The 22,445-nt window shown below is 45.9% G+C and overlaps 1 protein-coding gene across 1 annotated transcript; it reads left to right on the plus strand.

Annotated features, from left to right (window-relative positions):
- Positions 1-1,331: 1,331 nt before the first annotated feature.
- LOC140036209 (protein FAR1-RELATED SEQUENCE 5-like) lies at positions 1,332-2,264 on the plus strand. The gene is made up of 2 exons (XM_072077522.1): positions 1,332-1,613; positions 1,746-2,264. Exons 1-2 carry the CDS (start codon positions 1,332-1,334, stop codon positions 2,262-2,264), a joined length of 801 nt encoding a protein of 266 aa, XP_071933623.1.
- Positions 2,265-22,445: the final 20,181 nt, after the last annotated feature.

Here is a 22,445-nt window from a genome sequence, read left to right on the forward strand (position 1 = left end):
GACGTCCGAGTGTGAGTTCTTCATGCGTCCGAAGTTACTCAATGGTTGTCGGCCGTCCGATATGGTCCTTTTGTGCGTCCGACAGCTATTTCAGTAATCTGCCAAACTTGATCCTGTTTTGGCTTCAAGTCTTTGACCTTGTTTTTGTTCCAAATCCTGACATAATCTCTTCAAAGAATATTAGTGACATCCAATTGTTTTGTAATCATCAAAAGTTATGAATTGAGATATACACTCCTTTCGAAAGTATGCACGATAAAGTAAATGTGAATGAATGATAAATAAATTCGGTCAAAGGGCAAAAAGATGAAAATTTATGTGTGAAGAAAAATCTGAAATAAATGATTGTCCCAAAATGGGATAAGTAGGGATTTCGTGCCAGAATTGGTTACTTGTCTATATTAAAGTTGGTAGTAAATAAATTATTAAAGACCATGAGTTAATGAAAGAGTAAAAAAAGCCCAACAACTAGGTGCAGTGAAATTGAATCCTCGTTATAAATTGTAGTTGTTACTAGGAAGAAGGCAAGTGTGGGGGGCAACGGAATTGCTGGACGTATCGTGGAACAGTCTAAAGAAAGGTAACAAGCAAATGTCTTTTTTTTGTGCATCCATGCTTTATTTTATGTAACAGAGTGCTGAGTTTTTTTTTTAATTTAGTATTTGAAGCTAATTACAAGAAGTTAGTAGTATATTTTGAAAACTAGAGCAATGGGTTAAGTTAAGTCCAATTTTGCACGATATATAAAATAATAGCGTGCTTAGTTGCTTTTAATTTTTTTGTATGCATTTTCTAATTCTTGTATGTAACATGAGCCAGAGAATTTAGAATTTGAAGCTGACTAAGTACATGGAATAAATTCTAGTAGTAGGTATATTATTTCGTTATTTTCTGTGATATATAAAATAATATTGGGCTTACTTGGGTTTTGGAGGATTGAAGCAGTGTGATAATAGGCAAAAAAAGTAGGGAAAAAAGTGCCCATTAATTATTTGGATGACCATAAAATTTGTTTTCTGATAACATTGAGCATGCATGTGCTCCAACTAAGAAGACATCACAACCTAAAATATCACTATTTTTATTTTGGTTTAGGGTTTGAGATCAACATTCCAAAGGCAATGGAGGCAGATGATCCCAAAGGAAAGAGACCCGTTGAGTATTATCAGCAAAATTTTTTGATATGGGATACCAACCCTGTGCCACCATTAGAATACTACCACATTGAAGGTGATGACTTGTCTATCTGAGGAGAGCAGCTGGGTGAGAATGGCAATCAACAAGGTGACGATGAATCCATCAACCATGCAACCCTGGACGATAATGATGTGATGTCCATGATGTTTGACACCATGGAAGAAGTAGAGACTTTCTATCTGTTATTTGCTAGGGCAACGGGTTTCAGTGTTCGAAAGGGCTACAAATTGGTATATGACAATGGAAGGGTGTATTATAGGCAATGGGTATGCAGTCGAGAAGGTCGAAGAGATCCAAAATACATCAATAGAGAGGACAGACGAAGAGAACCTCAGCCAGATACTAGAGTTGACTGTCAAGCAACTCTCAAGATAAGATACGCAGCCGAGGAAGATAAATATGTTGTTAGCGACTTTGTGAGGCTCCATACCCACAAATTAGCATGCCCAACTACCACGAAATTATTGAAGTGTGACTATGCCCAAGCACACACATTACATCGTGTGGGCATGAAGACCAGCCAAATTATGAAACTATTTGTTCTATAGTGTGGTGGATATCAAAACATCCCATTCACTATGAAGGATCTATATAATAGAATGAATGCCGGTCGGATGGAGGAAATTGCAGATGGGGATGCAGAGGGTGCAGTTGCATATCTATTTGTAAAGAAGGATGCTGACCCTGAAGTGTACTTTAACTTTATAGTTACCTACGATGGCCGGTTGGGAAGGTTGTTTTGGTTGGATTCTCACTCTAGGGAAGACTACAAATATTATGGTGATGTCATAGTTTTTGATAGTACTTACAAAACAAATAGATATGTGCATCCACTGGTTGTGATGTGTGGCATTAATAATCATTTTTGCACGTCCGTTTTTGCATGCTCTACTGTTCCTGACAAGGAAGTTGAAACTTATGAATGGATCCTTAACAACTTCCTTGAGGCAATGGATGGCAAACAACCATTATCAGTTGTGACGGATGGGGCGCCTCAGATGAGAAAAGCAATCAAGAAGTGCTTCCCGAATGCAAAGCATTGCCTTTGTTCATGGCATATACAGTGAAATCTCATTTCTAATATTGCTAATGAGGAGTTTAGGGAAGGGTTCAAAAATTACATGTACAAAAACTGCTCCATTGACCAGTATGAGACAAAACAGGCCAATTTAGTCACCACATGCAACCTCCAGAATCATGATTGGATTAAGTACATCTACCAAAAGAGGAAAAGATGGGCATTAGCATATCTCTAAGGGAACTTTTTTGGTGGCATGAGGAGCACACAACATTCAGAGAAGATGAACGATATCTTAAAGATATACCTACACAAAGAGCAGAGACTATTTAAGTCAATTAGGGCATTTGACCTAGCTATGGCATGGCTTCGACATAAGGAGGCGAGATTGGATGCGGAGACAAAGCATAGCTCCCTCTTATCCGCTACTGATATGCATAACTTAGAGTGGCATGCTACAGAAATCTTCACAAGGTGCATATTTATGAAGGGTAGGAAAGAGATGAAAAGCCAAGGTGTGTATTTTAGGTACAACGTGATGGATGATGGAGTTCAGTGCATCCACTTCATTGCTCATGCCTATTCAAATAGACAATGGAGAGTCCTATACAATCGGGAGTCACAAGTTGTGCAGTGTTTGTGTGAACAAATGGAGATGCTAGGATTACCATGTTGCCATATGTTTAAGGTCATGGTCATAGAGAGAATGCAAAAAATTCCTCCAAGTTGTATAATGTGGGGATGGACCAGGGAAGCAAGATACAGAGCCAATGATGCATCTAGCATGCAGTCGGAAGTGACAAATGTCAATGAGATGGCATGATATGCCCGTTTGGCAAGTGCATGCAACACAATGTGTTTCTACGCATCAAAGACATCCAATGGCTATGAGCACTTGCTGGACGTCATCCAAAGAGAGACAACTAACATGAGAACTTTATTGCTTGAGCAAAGGTCAGACGCTAGATCATCCTCTCATCGTCATGTAGTTGGGATTGGTGATCCCCAAGTAACCAGAGGAAAGGGAGACCAAAAGAAGAGAACAAAAGAGAAGCATGCCCATAACAAGTGCGGGAACTATGTGTAAGATGATAATCTTTAAGCACTTCATTCTTTTTCTTACGTATCTCAGTAGATTAACTAGCGTAATTTATTTTATGTCTGATTTTGTAGGTCATGGAAGGGGCACAACAAGCGAACTTGCCCCTTAGACCTATGTATTCGATGAGTTATCCCACCCCATTGGCATGTCACAAGACGGGTTGCATGGCAATTTAAGTCTTGCGTGGGTGCGAGGGGGGCTTGAATTGTAGTCACAGTCAACCTGTGATTTTGGGCAGGTACAACGAAGTTAAAGCATTAAATTGTTAGGTGTTGACTTATATTTTTCATATATTTGTATGCTTTATCTTTTATTTATGTTTTGATAGACACCATGGGTTGGAGTGGGCCAAGGGTCCCACGATAAAGAAGGCCAAGGTACTCAAACAGGTGGAGAGCAGGAGAAAGTGGATGAAGAGAATGATATTGATATCATTTTCAGTTTGGAATTGCCTACGTGTTGACTACACGTTATGTTGATCCATCTAAGATTTTTCATGGCTTTAATAGTGGGTTTTGCTCGTTTGATATGAAGTCATGTAAATTGGAGACTTGTTGCTTTAATTGTGTGGCTTTAATGTTGCTTTCATTCTATGAATCGTTATGTTTTTTTTTTGGCTTTTTTTGCTTAAATTTTTCATTATGTTTGAATTTGGGTCTAGTTGACAAACCTTTATGAATCTTATTTCAGGACTTCATTAAGACGGGAAATTTTCACTGAAAATTTGAATCCCTAACTAAATTTTCGTGTGTTGAATTTTTACTGAAAATTAGAATTCCTGCCTAAATTTCCATAAATGTCGACCCGTCATGTCTTGATTTATATACAGGCATAGAAACATAGCTTGCCCAATCTCGTCGATACGGTTGCTTTGGGAGAGTCTTAGATGGTATGTCGAATATCAATGTGTTGGCAGTTGTGAGTGGACAAAGGTAAAAGCAACGGAAGTGTACCCAAAAAAGAGTGAGTTGCCGTCAACCCCTTTCGCTTCATCAGAAATGCATGAAAGACAAGGATTTGATGCCTGGTCGTCAACTGGAAGCATGTCTTCAATTGCAAATCATGAGTTGCCCTTACGGCAATGTAGCTGTGGGCATTATTGCGAAGTTAAAATTGTAGAGAAATCTGATGCAAATCTTGGCCGATTTTATTATGCATGTCAGAAGCAGAACGTGTGGTATTTAAATTCGTTAATTTGTAATATATGGTTGAGTATGTGGTTTTTTAATAAAAATAATTTTATAACTTTTCCATGCTGGTTACAAAATCGGTGTAATGGGTTTCAAGGGTGGCGTAATGTGTATGCCCGGGTAATTAGATAGTCCACTAGGGAGCCAACTGTATTCCGTAGTACTCCATCAGTTGAAACAACCAACTCCCAGTCAGTAGAAGTGGGTCTACCTGTGACGACCCCATGTCCCCCTAGGTCGTACCCCAAGATTTAGCGGACCGCCTGCCCAACTCTCGTCAGGACTCACTCACTCATTCACTTCAAATAAAATAAGTTAAAACCTCAAGAGTAAAGGAAATAACAGTTCCCAAACTTGGAACGTACATGTACATTCATTTCTATTCAAAGCATTCGTACAATCCAAAATATATCACAAGATTTAAGTTCTCAATACATTCAACCCTAATTAAGCGACTAGTGCGGGTACAATCGCAAATTTCCAAAAACTAGACTATGCTAGCGTGTACCAGTCTCACGCCTCGCTCGTACCCCCTGTAAGAAAAATAAATGGCATGAAATGAGCTAAAAGTCCAGTGAGGTTCCAAATAGCAAGTTGACCATTATTGAAAAGTTCACGTATCAAAGTAGTAAAGTAGCGAGCATAACCAGTCCATAAAAGTGAGCAATAACTGTAGACACCAAATTTTTAAGGATTTTTGTTTGCTATTATTTCTATTTTTGTTTGATTAATTTCAATTTTATTTTTATTTTTATTTTAAGTCATTTTATCATTTAATTAAATCATTTAATTTTTAGTTTAATTTGTTTCAATATTAGGGTTTTACTTTATCCTATTTTATTTTTGCACATAAGCCTATTTTTAGAGGATTAAATCTTAGCCCTTCATCTTAGGTTTAGTTTTTCTTTGGAGAGGTGCCTTAAAAAGAGAGGAGCCGCAAGCAATGAGGGGGAGGACAATTAGAGAAGGGAGCTATCGGGCATGGAGGCAAAAACAGAAAAACAAGAGATAAAGAAGACAGCACAGAAACGGAGGGAGAATGATTGAGGCTTACGGCAAAACAACAAAAACAGAGAAAGGCAAATAAAAAGGGGGCTAAGAAGCAAAAGAAACAGAGGGTGCCAATTAGAGAGGAAATGGAGGGCGGCTAAGGGGAAAAATCTGGAGAAGAGGAGAGAGTTGTCGGGTGAAGAGGTGATTTTTGGTGGATAGATGGACCGACCTAAATCAGACCTCTCTGAGATGAAGTGAGGGGTATCCTCGTGTCCGAAGTGGATGGCGGGGCTTCTCCCCTGGTATCACTCCGACGATTAAGTTAGTATGAGAACGAGAAAGATAATAGTATATGAGAATGAACAGTGTCTCTTACTTGTTGGGAGTGTGTGGGGTATTTATAGAGTGAGAGTGGAAGGCAGGACGGAGGTCTTATGCCGGTGGGACCCATGTCCTGCCATTACGGCTCTGCTCCCTGTCAGATGGCCTGACTCTGACACTGTAGCCGCCCGGACAGGGTGACGGGGAGTCCTTTGCAGTAGCCATTAAGTGCAACAGTGCTTTTCAGATAAAGCACACTGATCCCGGGTGATGTCAGGTGTCCTGACATCATCAGCGTGCAGCTGAGGTGGAGGTGCCGAGGTCACCTACCCGGTAGACTAGGGATTTAGCCGAGCTTAGGGATATGCCCGAGACGCGGATGAGCTCTGATGAAGGACGAGGTGAGTTCACCTCGGGCATGAAGGATTGCCGAGGTGAGCATCCTCAATAAGCCCCCCAAGCCTCGGGAGCTCCGGGCTAGGGAGGTTCCGAGGCTTCCTTGTGCCGAAGTCGTAGAGAGCCGGAGTCCCGAAACTGCTCCGGAGGATGCGGGGACGTGACACGTGGGCGTGTCAGGTGATAGGACGTGGTCACTGGTAACCGTCGCGTCGTGAAGCAGTGGGACGTTTCGTGCAGAGGGTGTCAGCTGAAAGGACGGGGCCTTAATGAGGAGAGAGGGAGGTACGGCGTTTTGAATTCGAACGTGGCCGTCCTTTCGCATTCTTGCCGCCTCTTCGGATTCCCCCCAAACCCCTATAAATAGTGGGGGTCCCCCTCACCGCACTTCTCACACCTTTCATTTTCATCTGAGACCTGCAAAGTTCACGAGCGTAGCCGAGATCAGTCTAGTAGCCGAGATCAGAGCCGAGATCAGAGCCGAGGCCATCAACTTCGTCCAATTCCGTAGGCAATAGTAAGTATCCCTCTTCTTTCTTATCTCGTCTTTCACCCATGGCCAGAACGGCTAAGACCCATGAAGAGACCGTGACTCCGAGCTACCAGACCGAGGTGAGGCCGGATCCTGGGGAAGAAGCGACGACGTCCAGCTCGGAAGGGTCGACCCCGAGTTCTGAGGAGGGATCAACCGAGGCGGGAACCAGCGAGGCAGCCTCGGAGTTAGAGTCGTCCGAGATGAGCGAGGGCGGTTCCGAGGTGGACTATAATGAGGAGTTCGGTGTCGAGATACCACACGATGAGGACGCACTGGAGCCTGTCGCTCCCAAGGACACAGCCAACATCGACTTCGGCAAGATGCCGAAGTTTAGAAGTCGCATCGGAAGAGATAGGGCTGTGAGGGTGATAAACAAGTACCCCTTCCGGTCGGGGTATGAGATTATACCGCCCGAGGCAGATGACTCAGCCGAGAAGCCCCCTATTGGCATGGTGGCCATCTATGTCCAACAGTTGGAGGCCGGGCTAAGGATGCCTACGTCGAGGTTCTTCAGGGACCTGCTCCGTCACTTCGGCGTGAGGATTACCCAGCTCACCCCGAATGCGATCCGCATCATTATGGGGTTCGAGATGCTGTGCCGACATCAGGAGGTGATTCCCTCTGTCGACCTCTTCCGCCGAAGCTATACCCTCAAGGCGCACGGGACAGACAAGGGATGGTTTTATGTTGGCAATCGGAACAATGCCATTCTGAAGTTGGTGGTCGGCGCTCCCAGCTCAATCAAGAATTGGAAGCGCGACTACTTCTTTGTGTCCGAAGTGGACTTCCCCAGGGGCTTTTGGTGGAGGCCAATCAAAGCGAAGGCCGATCCCTCTGTTGGGGATGCCAAGGAGGAGGACTTCCAGAAGCTGATGGGGTCGGGACTTCGGATATACAGTCTGGACTACCCCGAAGCCGTGCTGGTTGACGGGGGAATTAGCCGAGCTTTGATCCCTCCTGACAAGACTCCCTTCACCTCCACTAAACTTAAGATACCTTGTAATTTTCTTTCATAGCTTTGATTTCACTTCGGCTAAGGCACATGATAATATTTGCTCTTTGTGCAGTGACCAAATTGTCCGACATCATCACGTCGAGCTCAGGTGCCGAAGTGGCGAAGAGGTCGAAGAGGAAGAGTTCGGGCGAGACATCGGCGCCCCCGCCCAAGAAGAAAACGCAAGGGCAGCCTCCCAGGACGTCGGCAAAGGAGACCACCCCCACCACGGCAGCTCAGAGCAGTTCGGCTGCTGCTGCCACAGGGTCCACTTCGGTACCAGAAGGGGTGCCACTAGGGGTGACCACGGCACTTCCACCTCAACATGGCCGAGGCAAACAGCTGAAAGCTCCGGTCAACGCGGTGACGGCGACTTCGCTCTGGAACCGGTACCACAGCCCCCCAGTATTTTCTGGGAAGGATAAGTCTCACTCCGGCGGGCAGTGGTGTCCGGATTGGTCGCTCAAGGTCAACGACCGATGCTCGAATCCTCGGGTCGCCCAAGACCTGGTGATGCAGTCCACTCTGCCAAGAGACTTGGACTTCACAAGGAAGCTGACCCCGGCCGAGATGCTCCAAAGCGTTATGGTGACCACGGCCTCCAACACAGCCTTTGTGGCCGAGATGACACATCGGTACTGCGAGTTGCTCGAGGAGCAGGACACCGGCAAGCTGCAAGATCAGGTTGCCAAGTTGAAGAAGAAGCTGGTGGTGTCTGAATCTGAGAAGTCCGAGCTTCAGAGACAGCTCAAGGAGGCCGAGGCTAAAGGGGAGGAGGCCGAGATCACAACCAACAGTCTGAGGTCCGCTCTTGAGGAAGAGCAGAAGAGGGCCGAGGAGGGGAAGAAGAATCACGAACAATCCCTTGATAGCGCGAGGACCTCGGCCGTCGAGGATTTCCGGAGGTCCGAGACCTTCATTGGGGATCTCGGCCAGCTGACAAGGCCATCCTTCATGCTGGGCTTCACTTCGGCCATAGACCAGGACGCAGCTCATCTGCCCTCCGAGGCTTTGGAGTCCTTGAGGAACAGTGCTCACTATAACGAGGACTCCACGGAGCTGTGCGATCGGATGGCCGAAGGCATCCGAGCCGGGAGGAACCTGGCCGAGGTCCAAGACGAGTTCAACAAATGGCTGTCTGAACTCGACGAAGCGTTCGAGGAGGAAGGAGGAGAAGAGGCTGGGGATGACATCGGCGAGGGGGCTGCCGAGGAGCGAGGAGGAGAAGCTGTTCACCCCGGCGGGGAAGAAGACGGGGAGGCCACTGGCCAAGAGGGGGCCGAGACGGGGGAAGGAGCCGAGACTAGGGTCTAGGCTCGTAGATATTTCAGTAGGATCCTGAGGTGGGAGACGCTTAGTAGCACTCCTGACCTTGGTCTTGTATTCTTATGCATTCTCCTTTCATTAAATGAAATGCCCATTTTCTCATCTCGGCTCTTTAATTTCTTGCTTTGATTTCGTCCCTTGCTTGTCCCCCTTTATTTTTTAACAACGTAGAACCGATGTTGAAAAATAACATAAGATCCGAAGTCATAACTTGATTAAAAATTCAAGCATAATACATTTTGAGGTTCTCGGAGTGCCAAGACCTCGGCACTAGTAAGCCATCTCGGTAGCTCAGTTTACAATATCCCTTAAGGTCAGACTCCACAACTCGGTAAGGGCCTTCCCACTTTGGGCATAGTTTCCCTTGCGGTTCAGCTCGGCTGACTGAGTTTTTTCTCAGAACCAAGTCTCCAGGCTGGAATCTACGGTGTCTGACACGGGCATTGTAATAATGTGCCAGCGTGTTCTTGTAGGAGGCTATCCGGGCTGAGGCGAGGTCCCTTCGTTCATCGACGAGGTCGAGATTCAGCTGTCTCTCTTCGTCGTTCACCTCGGCGGCATAGGCTGCCAGTCGAGGGCTAGGGGTAAGGATCTCGGCAGGGATAACAGCCTCGGCTCCGTAGGTTAAGGAGAATGGGGTCTCTTGCGTGGCTGACCTTGGCGTGGTCCGATAAGACCACAGGACACTGGGGAGTTCTTCGACCCAGGATGTTCCAACTTGGTGTAGTCGGGTCTTGAGGCCGTGCAAGAGAGTTCGGTTGAAGTTTTCTGCTTGGCCGTTGGCCTGGGGATGGCCTACCGAAGTGAAATGTTGTTTGATGCCAAGGTTTGTGCACCAAGTTTTAAAGGGGTTCTCGGCAAATTGCCTCCCATTATCCGAGATGATCACCTGAGGTATGCCGAAGCGGCAGACGATGCATTTTCAAAAGAATTTTTGTATTGCCAGCCCGGTGATGGTCCTCAGAGGCTCGGCTTCAACCCATTTGGTGAAGTAATCCACCGCGGTTACCAGGAAGGTATGACCCCCGACGGCTCTGGGGAAAGGACCTATGATGTCTGTCCCCCATTGCTCGAATGGCCAGGGTGAAGTGATGGGAACCATGAAGTTTGCGGGCTGGTGATGTTCGGGTGCGTGGACCTGGCAAGAAGGGCAGCCGAGAACGAGGTCCTGGGCGTCTTGCCGAACTGAAGGCCAGAAATATCCAAGAAGCAAAGCCTTCTTGGCTAGCATTCTGTGGCCGACGTGAGCTCCGCACAAGCCCTCATGGATCTCGTGGAGGACGTGGCATCCCGTCTCGGGAGTGACACACCTCAGCCAGGGGCCGAGGTATGAGAGTTTGTACAGCTTTCCATCGCGGAGAGCGTACCGAGCCGCCTTGCGTTGTATTTTTCTCGCCTCGGCTCGGTCTTCTGGAAGGGCTCCGTGACTCAAGAAAAGGATGAACGGGGTCATCCAGGTTTCTTCAGATTGCACGGGGCAGGCCACCTCTTCCACGTATCCTGGTTCACTCAGGACTTCCATTAAGACAGTTTTGTTGAGGTCAGAGAATGACGTAGAAGCCAGCCGGGATAAGGCATCGGCTCGCTTATTCTGGGACCGAGGTATTCTTTGGATTTCGAAGGACTCGAAATACGCGGTGAGTTGGTGAACTTTGGAGAGGTACCGTTGCATGGTCTCATCCTTAGCCTCGTATTCACCAAGAACTTGGCGTACAACAAGTTGGGAGTCACTGCGGACGTGGATTTGCTGGGCGCCGAGCCTGCGAGCCAGCTGGAGTCCAGCAATTAAGGCCTCGTACTCGGCTTCATTATTGGTGGCTGGGAAGCCAAAGCGGAGGGCGTAAGAGCACACTTCTCCCTGAGGTTCTTCCAGGAGCAGTCCAGCTCCGCTGCCGTCCCCATTAGAGGATCCATCCACATACAATGTCCACAGGGATGGGGTGGACACCTCGGCAAAGGCGGAGGTGGACTCCGGACCTTCCGTGAAGGTGAGCTCGGCCAAGAAGTCGGCTAAGGCTTGAGCTTTTATGGCGGTGCGCGGCTCATAAGACAGGTCGTACTCCCCTAACTCGACGGCCCATTTAGTGAGGCGCCCGGAGGCCTCGGGTCGAACCAGTATCTGTCGGAGAGGCTGGTCGGTCCTGACGGATATGGGATGAGCCAAGAAATAGGGCTTCAGCCGCCGAGCGGCGTGGACTAGCCCCAGCACCAGTTTTTCCACCTGAGTGTATCGAGTCTCCGGTCCGCGGAGAGCTCGGCTGACATAGTAGACTGGCACTTGGGTGCCCTCATCCCGGATAAGAACAGCGCTGACGGCCTCTTCGGCTGCGGAGAGGTAGAGGTAGAGCTTCTCCTCGGGCCGAGGTGAAGCGAGAGTGGGTAGGTGATGGAGGTATTGCTTCAGTTTGTCGAAAGCAGCCTGGCACTCTTCCGTCCAGGCAAACTGATCAGCCTTCTTGAGCACCTTAAAGAAGGGCAGAGCTTTCTCAGCTGATTGGGACAGGAAGCGATTCAGCGCGGCCAGGCGTCCATTTAGCCGTTGGACTTCTCGGATGTTCCGAGGTGGGGACATGTCCTGAATGGCTTTCACCTTGTCGGGGTTGGCCTCGATTCCCCGGTGGGAAACCAGATACCCCAAGAATTTTCCCGAGGTGACGCTGAAGACGCACTTCTTGGGATTCAACTTCATCCTCGAGTCTCGCAGGACACCAAAGACTTCCCTCACGTCTGACAGAAAGGATGAAGTGGCGAGGCTTTTAACGAGGATGTCATCCACATAGGCCTCCACATTGCGGCCGATCTGATTCTGGAAGAGTCGGTTGATCAGCCTTTGGTAGGTCGCCCCAGCGTTCTTTAGCACGAAGGGCATGGTAGTGTAACAATAAGTACCTCGGTCGGTGTAGAACGCCGTTTTCTCTTGGTCCTCCTCACTCATTCCTATTTGATGATACCCTTTGAAGGCATCTAGGAAGCAGAGGATTTCATACCCCATCGCCGCGTCGACGAGGGCGTCTATCCTTGGCAGAGGATAGCAATCTTTGGGGCAGGCCTTGTTGAGGTCGGTGAAGTCGACACACATTCTCCATCCTCCGGTGTCCTTTTTTACCATGACTGGATTGGACAGCCAGGTGGGATATTGGACCTCGTGGATCATCTTGGCCGGCAAGAGCTTGTCGACCTCATCCGATATGGCTTGGCTACGTTCGGGGCCGAAGTGCCTTCGTTTCTGTCGCACAGGTCGGGCCTGCGGGTCAACGTTGAGTTGGTGAGTCATGAGCTCGGGTGGCACTCCGACCACTTCATCCGCGGACCACGCGAAGACGTCTCGGTGGTCTTTGATCAGGGAGATCATTTCTTCTTTCAGGGGTGGGGGGAGTCCCGCTCCTACCTGGACCACTTGGTCAGGTTTCGCTTCATCCACGACCACCAGTTCCACCTCATCCCCGGGCTCCAGCCTGTTGGGCTCTTCTGCCTTCTGAGGGTCGATACAGTCTATGGAGAGGACCGCTGGCCTCTTTTCTTCTGACCTCGGTGAGGGCCGGGGGGTGACTGCTGCTTGAATGGTGGCGAGGTAGCACTCCCGGGCGGCGCCCACATCGCTGCTTACCTCGGCCACCCCCGCAGATGTTGGGAATTTAAAGCTCAGGTGGTAGGTGGAGTATACGGCTCTCAAGGCATTGAGCGTGGGCCGGCCTATCAGCATATTGTAGGGGGAGTCTGCTTTGACCACCGCAAAACTGACAGGCACAGTTCGGCAGCGTGGATAACGCCCGATTGTTACCATCAGGGTCAACATGCCCTCCGGGTGGACGACGTGTCCCCCGAATCCCACGAGAGGAGTTCTGACAGGAGTGAGTTGCTCCCTGGTCAGCTTCAAACTTTCGAAAGTTCGGTAGTACAGGACGTCTACCGAGCTTCCGGGGTCTACGTAGACCTTTTTGACTACGTAGTTGTTGGTGAGGACTTCAATCACAAGAGCCTCGTGATTGCTGGAGGCCGCAGGAACGGGGTCAGCGGGACCGTAGGTGATGACCTCGGACAGCCGAGAGCTCGGCTCGGCCACCTCCATATCGGCCTGGCGGTAGGTCCGCTTCCGGGGGTTCTGGCTGTCTCCTCCCGTTGGTCCTCCCGCGATGGTGTTGATCACCCCAGCGATGTTGGGGCCGTAGCCCGGTGAGCCATCGCGTGGGGGCTGCTTGTCCTCCCTACGGTCTTCGGGACCTCGGCAATAAATGTTCGTGTCCCGTCGGTCGTCGCGGCGGGGGCCCCGGTTCTCCCGGTGGGAGACGCTTCGGTTGAAGCCTCCATCCTTGCGGACGAATTGCTTCAGGTATCCTTGCCGGATCATATTTTCGATTTCCTGCTTCAGGTCATTGCAGTCTTCAGTCTCGTGCCCTACATCACGGTGGTAGGCACAGTAGAGGTTCGAGTTCCTCTTATCTCTCCTCCCCGGAATTTCGGGAGGGTTGCGGCCGAGGAGATTCTGCCTCATCACAGCCAGGACGTGGGTCCGGCTCGAATTGAGGGGCGTCAGCTCGGCGTCCGAGGTGGACGATCTGCCTTTCACGATCCGGTCGAAGACACTTCGGCGGTCTCGGGGTTGGTTTGAAGTGCCACTTGGGCCTGGTTCACCTCGGCCAGTGTCTTTCCTCCTCCGGGGATCTTGCCCCGTACGAGATGCTTGGGCTTCTCGCTTCATGCGATTTACATCTTCACTTCGGATTCCCTGGTCCACTCTTTCCCAGAGCTCCCGTAGTGTACGGGGGTACTGCCGATGGATTTCTGTGTTGAAAATCCCTGCCACTAACCCGTTGGTGAAGGCAGCGATAGTTACCTGCTCGTTCTGGTCAGGTATCTGTACATTCTCCTCGTTGAACCTTTGGGCGTATGAGCGAAGTGGCTCGCCCTGACCCTGTTGCAGGTTCAAGAGGTAAGCTGAAGTCTTTGTTATTGGTCGAGACGACACGAAGCGGTGGATGAACCGGTCTATCAGCTCATCCAGGGAGGAAATGCTCCCTGGTTCTAAACTCCAGAACCACTTCCGGGCGGTCCCGTGTAGGAAGATGGGGAAAGCCCGACAGATCACGGCGTCGGGGACGCAGTAGAGTCGGAATGCGGAGATGAAGGCGCGGAGGTGATCCTCGGGGTCACCTCGGCCGTCATAGGTGTGCAAATTTGGAAGCTTAAAGTTTGGGGGCACCATCTCCCCATTGATGTCATCAGTGAAGGGCGGAGCCCTCATGTAGTCAGTAGCTAGGCCCCCGGGGCGCCGAGGTGGATCCTCGGCGCGTTTCCCTAGCAGTCCTCGGGAAAATGCCCGGGAGATGGAGGCAATCTTAGAGGTCGCCTTGGAGGAGGCGCGCCTGGAGGTACTCCGAGAGAGGCGCCCCTCGTCGGAGTCTTCTCCTGAGGGCAATTCAGGAGACTTCGTCGGCCTTCTCTTGGAAGACTCGGCCTTTTCTTTCCCCTGTCTTTTGAGGTACCTTCCTAGCTCCTCAAAAATGTTAGGGTTGTCTGATACGAACTCGGCCATCTTGGCGATGGCGTCCTCATTATGGGGTTGGGTCCTTTGGGACCCTGGCTCTTCAGAGATGTGCTCTTGCTGGGCTCCCGAGGTCTGCCCAGCCCCAGTTGAGGGAACTCTTCCGCTTCTGGAGCGCGTGGATCTCATTTTTTTAGCTATCTCGCTTCCCACAGACGGCGCCAATTGAAGAGGTGATTTTTGGTGGATAGATGGACCGACCTAAATCAGACCTCTTTGAGATGAAGTGAGGGGTATCCTCGTGTCCGAAGTGGATGGCGGGGCTTCTCCCCTGGTATCACTCCGACGATTAAGTTAGTATGAGAACGAGAAAGATAATAGTATATGAGAATGAACAGTGTCTCTTACTTGTTGGGAGTGTGTGGGGTATTTATAGAGTGAGAGTGGAAGGCAGGACGGAGGTCTTATGCCGGTGGGACCCATGTCCTGCCATTACGGCTCTGCTCCCTGTCAGATGGCCTGACTCTGACACTGTAGCCGCCCGGACAGGGTGACGGGGAGTCCTTTACAGTAGCCATTAAGTGCAACAGTGATTTTCAGATAAAGCACACTGATCCCGGGTGATGTCAGGTGTCCTGACATCATCAGCGTGCAGCTGAGGTGGAGGTGCCGAGGTCACCTACCCGGTAGACTAGGGATTTAGCCGAGCTTAGGGGATATGCCCGAGACGCGGATGAGCTCTGATGAAGGACGAGGTGAGTTCATCTCGGGCATGAAGGATTGCCGAGGTGAGCATCCTCATCGGGTGAGGCCAAAAACCGAGAGAAAAGCTACGGCAAGAGGGAGTTTTGGGGGGCTCAAAAAACAGAGGGAAGTAGTGGCAAGCTGAGAAACAGGGGAGGTTTTTCGTCTAGGGGAATCAACAAAAGGAAAGGCTAAGAAGCAAGAAAACAGAGGAAGGTTTCGACTGGGCTAAGAGCTGAAGGAAAAAACAGAACAAAAACAAAGCAAAAGAGGGGGGGCTTCGAGAAAAGCAGAAAAACAGAGAGGGAGCCTTCGGCAAGAGCCGAGGAAAAAATCTGAAAATTGGGGGCAAGAGCTGAAGGAAAAACAGAGAAAAGGAATGGTGCTTCGGCGAGGTGTGGGCAAAACAGAAAGGGAAGACTCGTCTGAAAAGTCACCAGTTCGCATCCGCCGTTGCTGCTGTCCGCCATCGCCGTCACTCGCGCAACCTCCATAGCGGCCACCAGGTAGCCGCAAACCTTTTTCTCCAGCGTGGTCGACAAGTGGCCAACCACCTGCCCAAGAACTGGAGCCGCCACCACCGCTGGAACCACTGTCATCGTTTGCAGATTCTCACCAAGCAAGAGCATGTAAGCAGTCTTTTCCCTTTAAAAATTCGGTTCTGCTTAAGTTCCCAGAACAGGTCTGCCGTGGCTCTGTTCTTGCAATGGTCCCTCTGATTGTTCAAGTTTTTAGCATACGTATGACTTATGTATTGATTGGACTGTAATTTCTTGTGTTTCTGATAATCTTGGGTGCTTCCCCCCAATTGAGCAAAAATTCGATGGAATTTTAATGCCCATTTGCTGTTCGACGAAATGCCTAAATTGAAAACTCAGGTTGAAAGACCATTTGTCTGCATATTTGCGCATGAAGAAACTGGCCTAGTCGGCCAGTTCACTTCCTTGCATTCGAGAATTTTGATGTGTCTTTTCCTTATGCTTCCGGTCGATGTGAATTCGAATTGATGTATGAGGGAGAGTGTTATGAGTTTCATTGTTTGTTGGGATGGTCAAAATCGAAACCAAATTTTTGTTATTGCTAATCGAATAGAAAGCTAAACTGCTTAACTGATATTGGCAATGAAGAAGAAAGCCTCTGCGAAACATGAGTGAATAAATGTCTAAAAGTTGCAATTCAATCCCTCATTTTCTGTCTAATTTCATTGTGACCCAAAAATCTGGAAAAATCAAACTAAATTCACCCTCTTAAGCTTAATCCTCTGTTTACATATTTTATGTGATTTCTGGATAGATTAATGCTGAGATTTGATGCATAATCAAAGGTTAGCAGGTTTTGTTGGGTTTTATTTTGTGGGGTTTCACTAATAAAATTTGGATTGACTTGGACTTATTTGTTTGGGTTTGACAAGTAGATTAGTGACTTATTTTTTAGGGCTTTTGGTTTGGGCTAGAGGGTCAAGGCCCATCTATTCGGTGGGCTAATTTGTGGGCCAAAATAATGTACTAGCCCGCTTGTTTTTCCTTGGATTTCTGATTGGGCCAAGTGATCTTGGCCCAAGAAAGGTGAAGATGGGCCCATTGCCTTTTGTTTTGAATTTCCGACTGGGCCTAGAAGATTTTGGCCCAAGCAAATAAGGGAAATGGCCCAATGGTTTGGTCCATTAAGAAACCAGAAAACGAATTTGCAAATCAGTCCCCGAATTTTTCTTTAACTTTACTATGGCCCTACAAACTTTCAATGCTTTCAATTGGGTCCTTACTTTAATTGCAAATGAGTCCTTGAACTTTATTTTTCTTTAATTTTGGCCCCAAAGTTTTGTCAATCTTTGCAATCAGGTCCTTTCTTCTCTTAACTTCTTACATGTGGGCTGCTGACATGATTTAATTGATTCAAATTCATGCTTATTTTTATCATTTGTGATTATTTGCCAAATAAATTGGTGCCTTGACCCTTTTATTGTTTTTGAAGCTAATATTCTCTTCATTTCACAACTCAAGGGAGGTAACCTCTATCTCCTTGATTTTATTTTTCCTACGTGCTCCTACGTGTTATGTGCATATGCATGTCTATTTCGCTTTCTTTGCCTTTCCTCAATTCTTTGCATTTATTTCATTTACTTTTACTTTTATTTAAGTTATTCATTATGGGGTATGTGTACACCTCTTGGCTTGTAATAGATAGGGCTTGGCGAGCAATTTTTGTCCATCTTCCCTTTCCCCTTCTGTTTTAGTTAGCAAATGTAATAGGTTCATTAGATTCATTGTTTGCCTATGTGTTATGTGTTAAGTGCTTTATTAGGCCCTTGCATCTAGTCGAGCATGCTAAGTGTTATGTGCTACGTGTCTATAAGTGATTCGCATGCCTACTCGCTTTTTATAGTCATGAATGAATGTGATGGATGAATGGACGTCACCACACTAGTCCAATGCTAGTTGTGGCCCCCTTTTTCGTCACCACACTAGTCCAACGCTAGTTGTGGCTCATTGTCCCGCTTTCCACTAGTCCAACGCTAGTGGGAATTCATAGATGGGCTAGTCCAACGCTAGACCCTTAGGATTTCCCTTTCGTAGGTGCATGTTTGCATGTTTCACTTCATTTCACGTATTTTTTCTAGTTTTTCTATCATTTGGCATGCCCCTCTAATCCTTTCCCTCTCACTTTAGGTTTTTGCATCTCACGCTAGTTGTAGGGTCCATTTGCTTGAAGGGTCCCCTTAAATATGGGATATAGACGAGTGTGGCTTTTTCTAAAGCCTTAGCACGCTTATATTCCCTCTATCAAAGGAAAAATCAAGTCACAAAGTTAGGAGTCCCCGTACCCGTTTTGCTTGCATTCCTATAGGATTCATGCATTTCATTCATTCACTATCACTTACTTTATGTTCCATTCCTCTTTCTACATTCTCACTTCACACTACTTTCATTTTACACGTTTTATTCAACTACTTACACTCTATACTATATCACTCGCACACATGCACCTTATGGCATTTTTCACCTTATTATTTTTTACTTACCTTACCTTGTAAAGACATTTGCACACCTCCACTTATATCTTATTACTTTTATCATTTTTCTCACTTCACACAAACTCACACTTTCACATGGCATGCATTCCACTCATTTTTACGTTATTTAGGATTACGTGTGACCTCTCCAAAGGATCATTATTGGGCTTCACAATTAATGTGATTGGCACCACTCAACCTTTGAAGAGAAATTTCCCCCATGTCCCCCTAAGTCTAGGTTTTTGCATTCATATAGACGTATCCAACACGCGATACATACCTTGGGTAGAAGAATTAGGAAAAATTGGTTTAAGTCACGCAACTAGCCTTGGCTAGGTCGAAGGGGTGCCTTGGATTTTTATCCTTGCCTTCCCCTTCGTCAAATGTGACCCCCGATCCCTCTTTTGGTTACGTAGACCCAAAAGTTCTCTAAAAGGGTTTATTTACTTTTTTTTCAAAAACAAAAATCATTTTTGGGTGACTTGGTACACCCTAACCCTATACCAAGTGGCGACTCCATTTTTTATACAAAAAACCCTTTTTGAACTTTATATGGCCAAACCGTCGCATTATCAAATCCCATGGCCTTTATTTTTATTTTTGCACACGTTCACACACACACTACACACTCACATCTCACACCACACTACACACACAACACATCATTCAAAAAATAGGGCGCGACAATAACACTTCAAGTAACAAATCTCAAAATGAGCGAGTGTAAAATTCTTGTCTAAAAGAAACAATAACACTACGAATAACAATCAAAGTATAAGGATACAGATGGCTCTCAGAAGCCAATTTCCTGTTGCTTCACCAGAGCTTGATCAAGTATTAGTTGACACTCCGTCAACCTTCAAGTAAAGTAACCAATCCAGTAGTGCTTCGCTCAACACCAATCCGTCCGCTATTCAACCCCCTTATCGGGCCTAAACACCAACTAAACACTGGTGGTAATACTCGAGTATACCGATTAGTCTAGAAGATATCACTCCACTTGACAAAACAAGAGACCCATGGTTCGTTATCTAATCGACCAATCCCTTGCCGGCTCGACTCGATTAACTAGCCAGTGGGGTTTGGGTTCCCAAATAGTCACTATAGTCGATGACCAATCGACTTAGTCAAGAGAAAAGTACGGAGACGGGAATAAGAGGTACTTCCCACTCGTATCGAGTGTGGTTCATACTGTCGCTCAGTACTTACAAGTCAAGCACAAGTACAAATACAAGTACAAGTCAATGCAAATCAAGTCACTTGTACAAGCATGAATGAGATATCAAGTATTTAGCTGAGTTAGGTCAAGTACGATAAAGTACACACTTGCCCGACCAAACTAAGCAAATCTTATCCGATCATGTTGATAAATCAAATATCAAGTTCAATCATGTATTTGGAAGCACTCACCAAAGATTGAGTGCTTGTCAAAAATCACGTTCAGGTGTAATTTCTTGGTTGGAGTCGAAATCTGTGATACAATATCATTTAAGAGATTGAAATCAACTAGGGTTCGAAACTTAAGAGTTTCGCTTAAAGAAAATCAAGTAATTGAATCTCATTTGGGTAATATTCATATTACTTATCACACCCTAGAAAACTCATGCTCGCTCTTTTAGTTTTGGTAAGGAAGCGATTAAAACTTTGGAATTCTTATTTGAGTCAAAAGACGAGGAAAACATATTTCTATTGATCGCTACTTTCATGTTTCCAAGGGTACAAGTTTCGGCCAAATTCCAGCTTATATAGTTCTACAAAAGAGGATTCGAATAATCTAGACAATTCAAGTTCACTCAACCTCAACTCTTCGCTCGAACCACAAGTACACACGTCTAGTCCTCGAGTAAAAATTTGGGCGGCATGCCCTTTGTATTTAGCTATTTTCCAACCATTTATGACTTCATTATTTTTCTCAATTCAGCCCCAAAGTCACACACAAATAATCTTACCACAATAGCCTTTTACTAGGCTCAATGTCATTCAATTACAAAACAATGCTTGCAATGCGACCGGAGCTAATATTCAAGACAAATAACACAATAACAGGTTTGATGTCTCTTGGCGTTTCGGTCACAACCAAAGCTACACTTATCAGATTAGAGTACACTTTATGCCGTTTTGAAACTAAGACAAAGGGTTACAACTTTCATGAAGACAAGTCAACCCAGTTCATAGTTGATCCAGATCGAATTTGCAGATTACAGAATCAGAATTTCATTGTCAGTCTGGTTGTCAGAATTGGATTTAAATGGCAATAACTTAAACTACAAAATTCCGATTGAGGCGTTTTCAGATGTGTTGGAAAGCTTAAATATAGGGCTAGAATTTTTATGTTTTGGTCAAAGGCTGATTTGATACGGATCAAAGTGAAAAATGAAGCCAAAAATGTGAAATCTCAAAACTGTCCGCGAAATAGGGCACTTGGCAGTCAAGGTAGTTTTGTCATTTCATAGGCTACAGTGCTCCGATTGAGCTAAAATTTTGCAGGCAGCTAATTAACACCATTTCCTACAAATTTTATGTTTTGACCTAAGCCTGATTCGGCCTCTAACATGAACGAATTAAACAGGTCAGAAGCAGGGCAGATTCATCACTAACACAAGATTACATATAAGTTCATCAACCAAAACCCTAATCCAAACGCTTCATGCTGGCCGAATGTTATATGTTACAAAACTAACAAGGTTTAACCATGATTTACTTCCATAAACTAAGTATAAGCATTACTACACATGAACACCAAAACAACCATCCATTCCACAACCAAAGCTGAAGCTTACACCATAAAGCTGGAATTTACTACAACCACTACTAAAATCATGAAATCTACCTAAACAAGCCATAACTTTTACTTGTAAACCAATAAGTAGTACAACCGTGAACTAATACCAACCTTACCTAGAATTGGAGAAGCACAACAACCCCTAGAAAGCTTGAACCACCAAAACTCTCCACTCCAAGATAGCAATCCACCTTCCTAAGCAACTTCTATGGATTATTTGGTGAATCTATTGGTTAGTTTGCAAGATTGAGCAAGAAATCAAGAACCCAAAGTGAAGCTTTTCTCTTGCTCCCTCCATGAAGCTCATGGCCTCCCTATCTCTTTTTCCTCTCAATTTGGCTTTGTTTGTTTTCCTTTCATTTACTAATAACTTCGATATTTAAACTAAAGTCAAAGATACTTTTTCTCCTCCAATCAAAATTGAGCTTAGGAAAATCCTAGAAGCTCTAAGGTTCCTAGTATCTTACTTTGCTAATCCTCACACTATGGCCCCAATAACTTTTAATCTTTGCAATTAACTCCATAGTTCTCCAACTAGTTGTCAAAAATTATCACACGTACTGCACTAGCGGGTCCCACGTCCAATATACACTACTAATGTCACATGAACTAACTTATAGCGAAAAAATGTCTTAGAACTTAATTCCCTTATAAAATAGCTAGAAAATTAATATAATAGAGGAAAGTATAGAAAATGTATGCACGGAATGAAAATAAGGGCTAGAAAATAAAAAAAATGTCAAGTTCTCACCGTTTTTCCTTAACTCGCATGTACTAGGGTTTTTCACTTGTAATTCACTAACTTATCATTATTACTTTTAATCACACACCTTTTTCTTATCTAAAACTCATTCTTAACCACCAAATTTTGTACACACTCCGTATCGAATAATCACACTACCAAAAAACGTAAAAACTCTAGTTTACCTTAACGATGAAAGTAAGGGAAAACCCTTGGTTCTATGATTAATTGTAACTATTGAGGAAGTGAATGAGTAGTAAAGCTATTGTAAAATAATAAATTCCAAATTAAAGGGAAGTTTTAAGAAAATATGAGCGCATTTTCCAGTCGTCATATTCTCTCCAATTTTGGTCCCCAATTTATAGTGTATGCGCAGAATTAGTCCCAAATCTATTTTGAAAATCAATTTTAGTCCCCAATCTATTGAATTTTGCATGAAAAGTGGACAATTGATAGAATTTTTTCAATTTCAACTGGAATCAAGTCACGTAAGATCACGTGCCGGCACCTAAAACCCCTTTTTCAATTTTTTTAATTTCTGAAACACATTTTTTAATATTTTCAGCTTTCTCTTGCCTTTTGTCTAATTAAACAAAGACATAAAAGGCTAAAA

This window comes from Coffea arabica, chromosome 2e, assembly GCF_036785885.1.
Source record: "Coffea arabica cultivar ET-39 chromosome 2e, Coffea Arabica ET-39 HiFi, whole genome shotgun sequence".
NCBI lineage: Eukaryota > Viridiplantae > Streptophyta > Magnoliopsida > Gentianales > Rubiaceae > Coffea > Coffea arabica.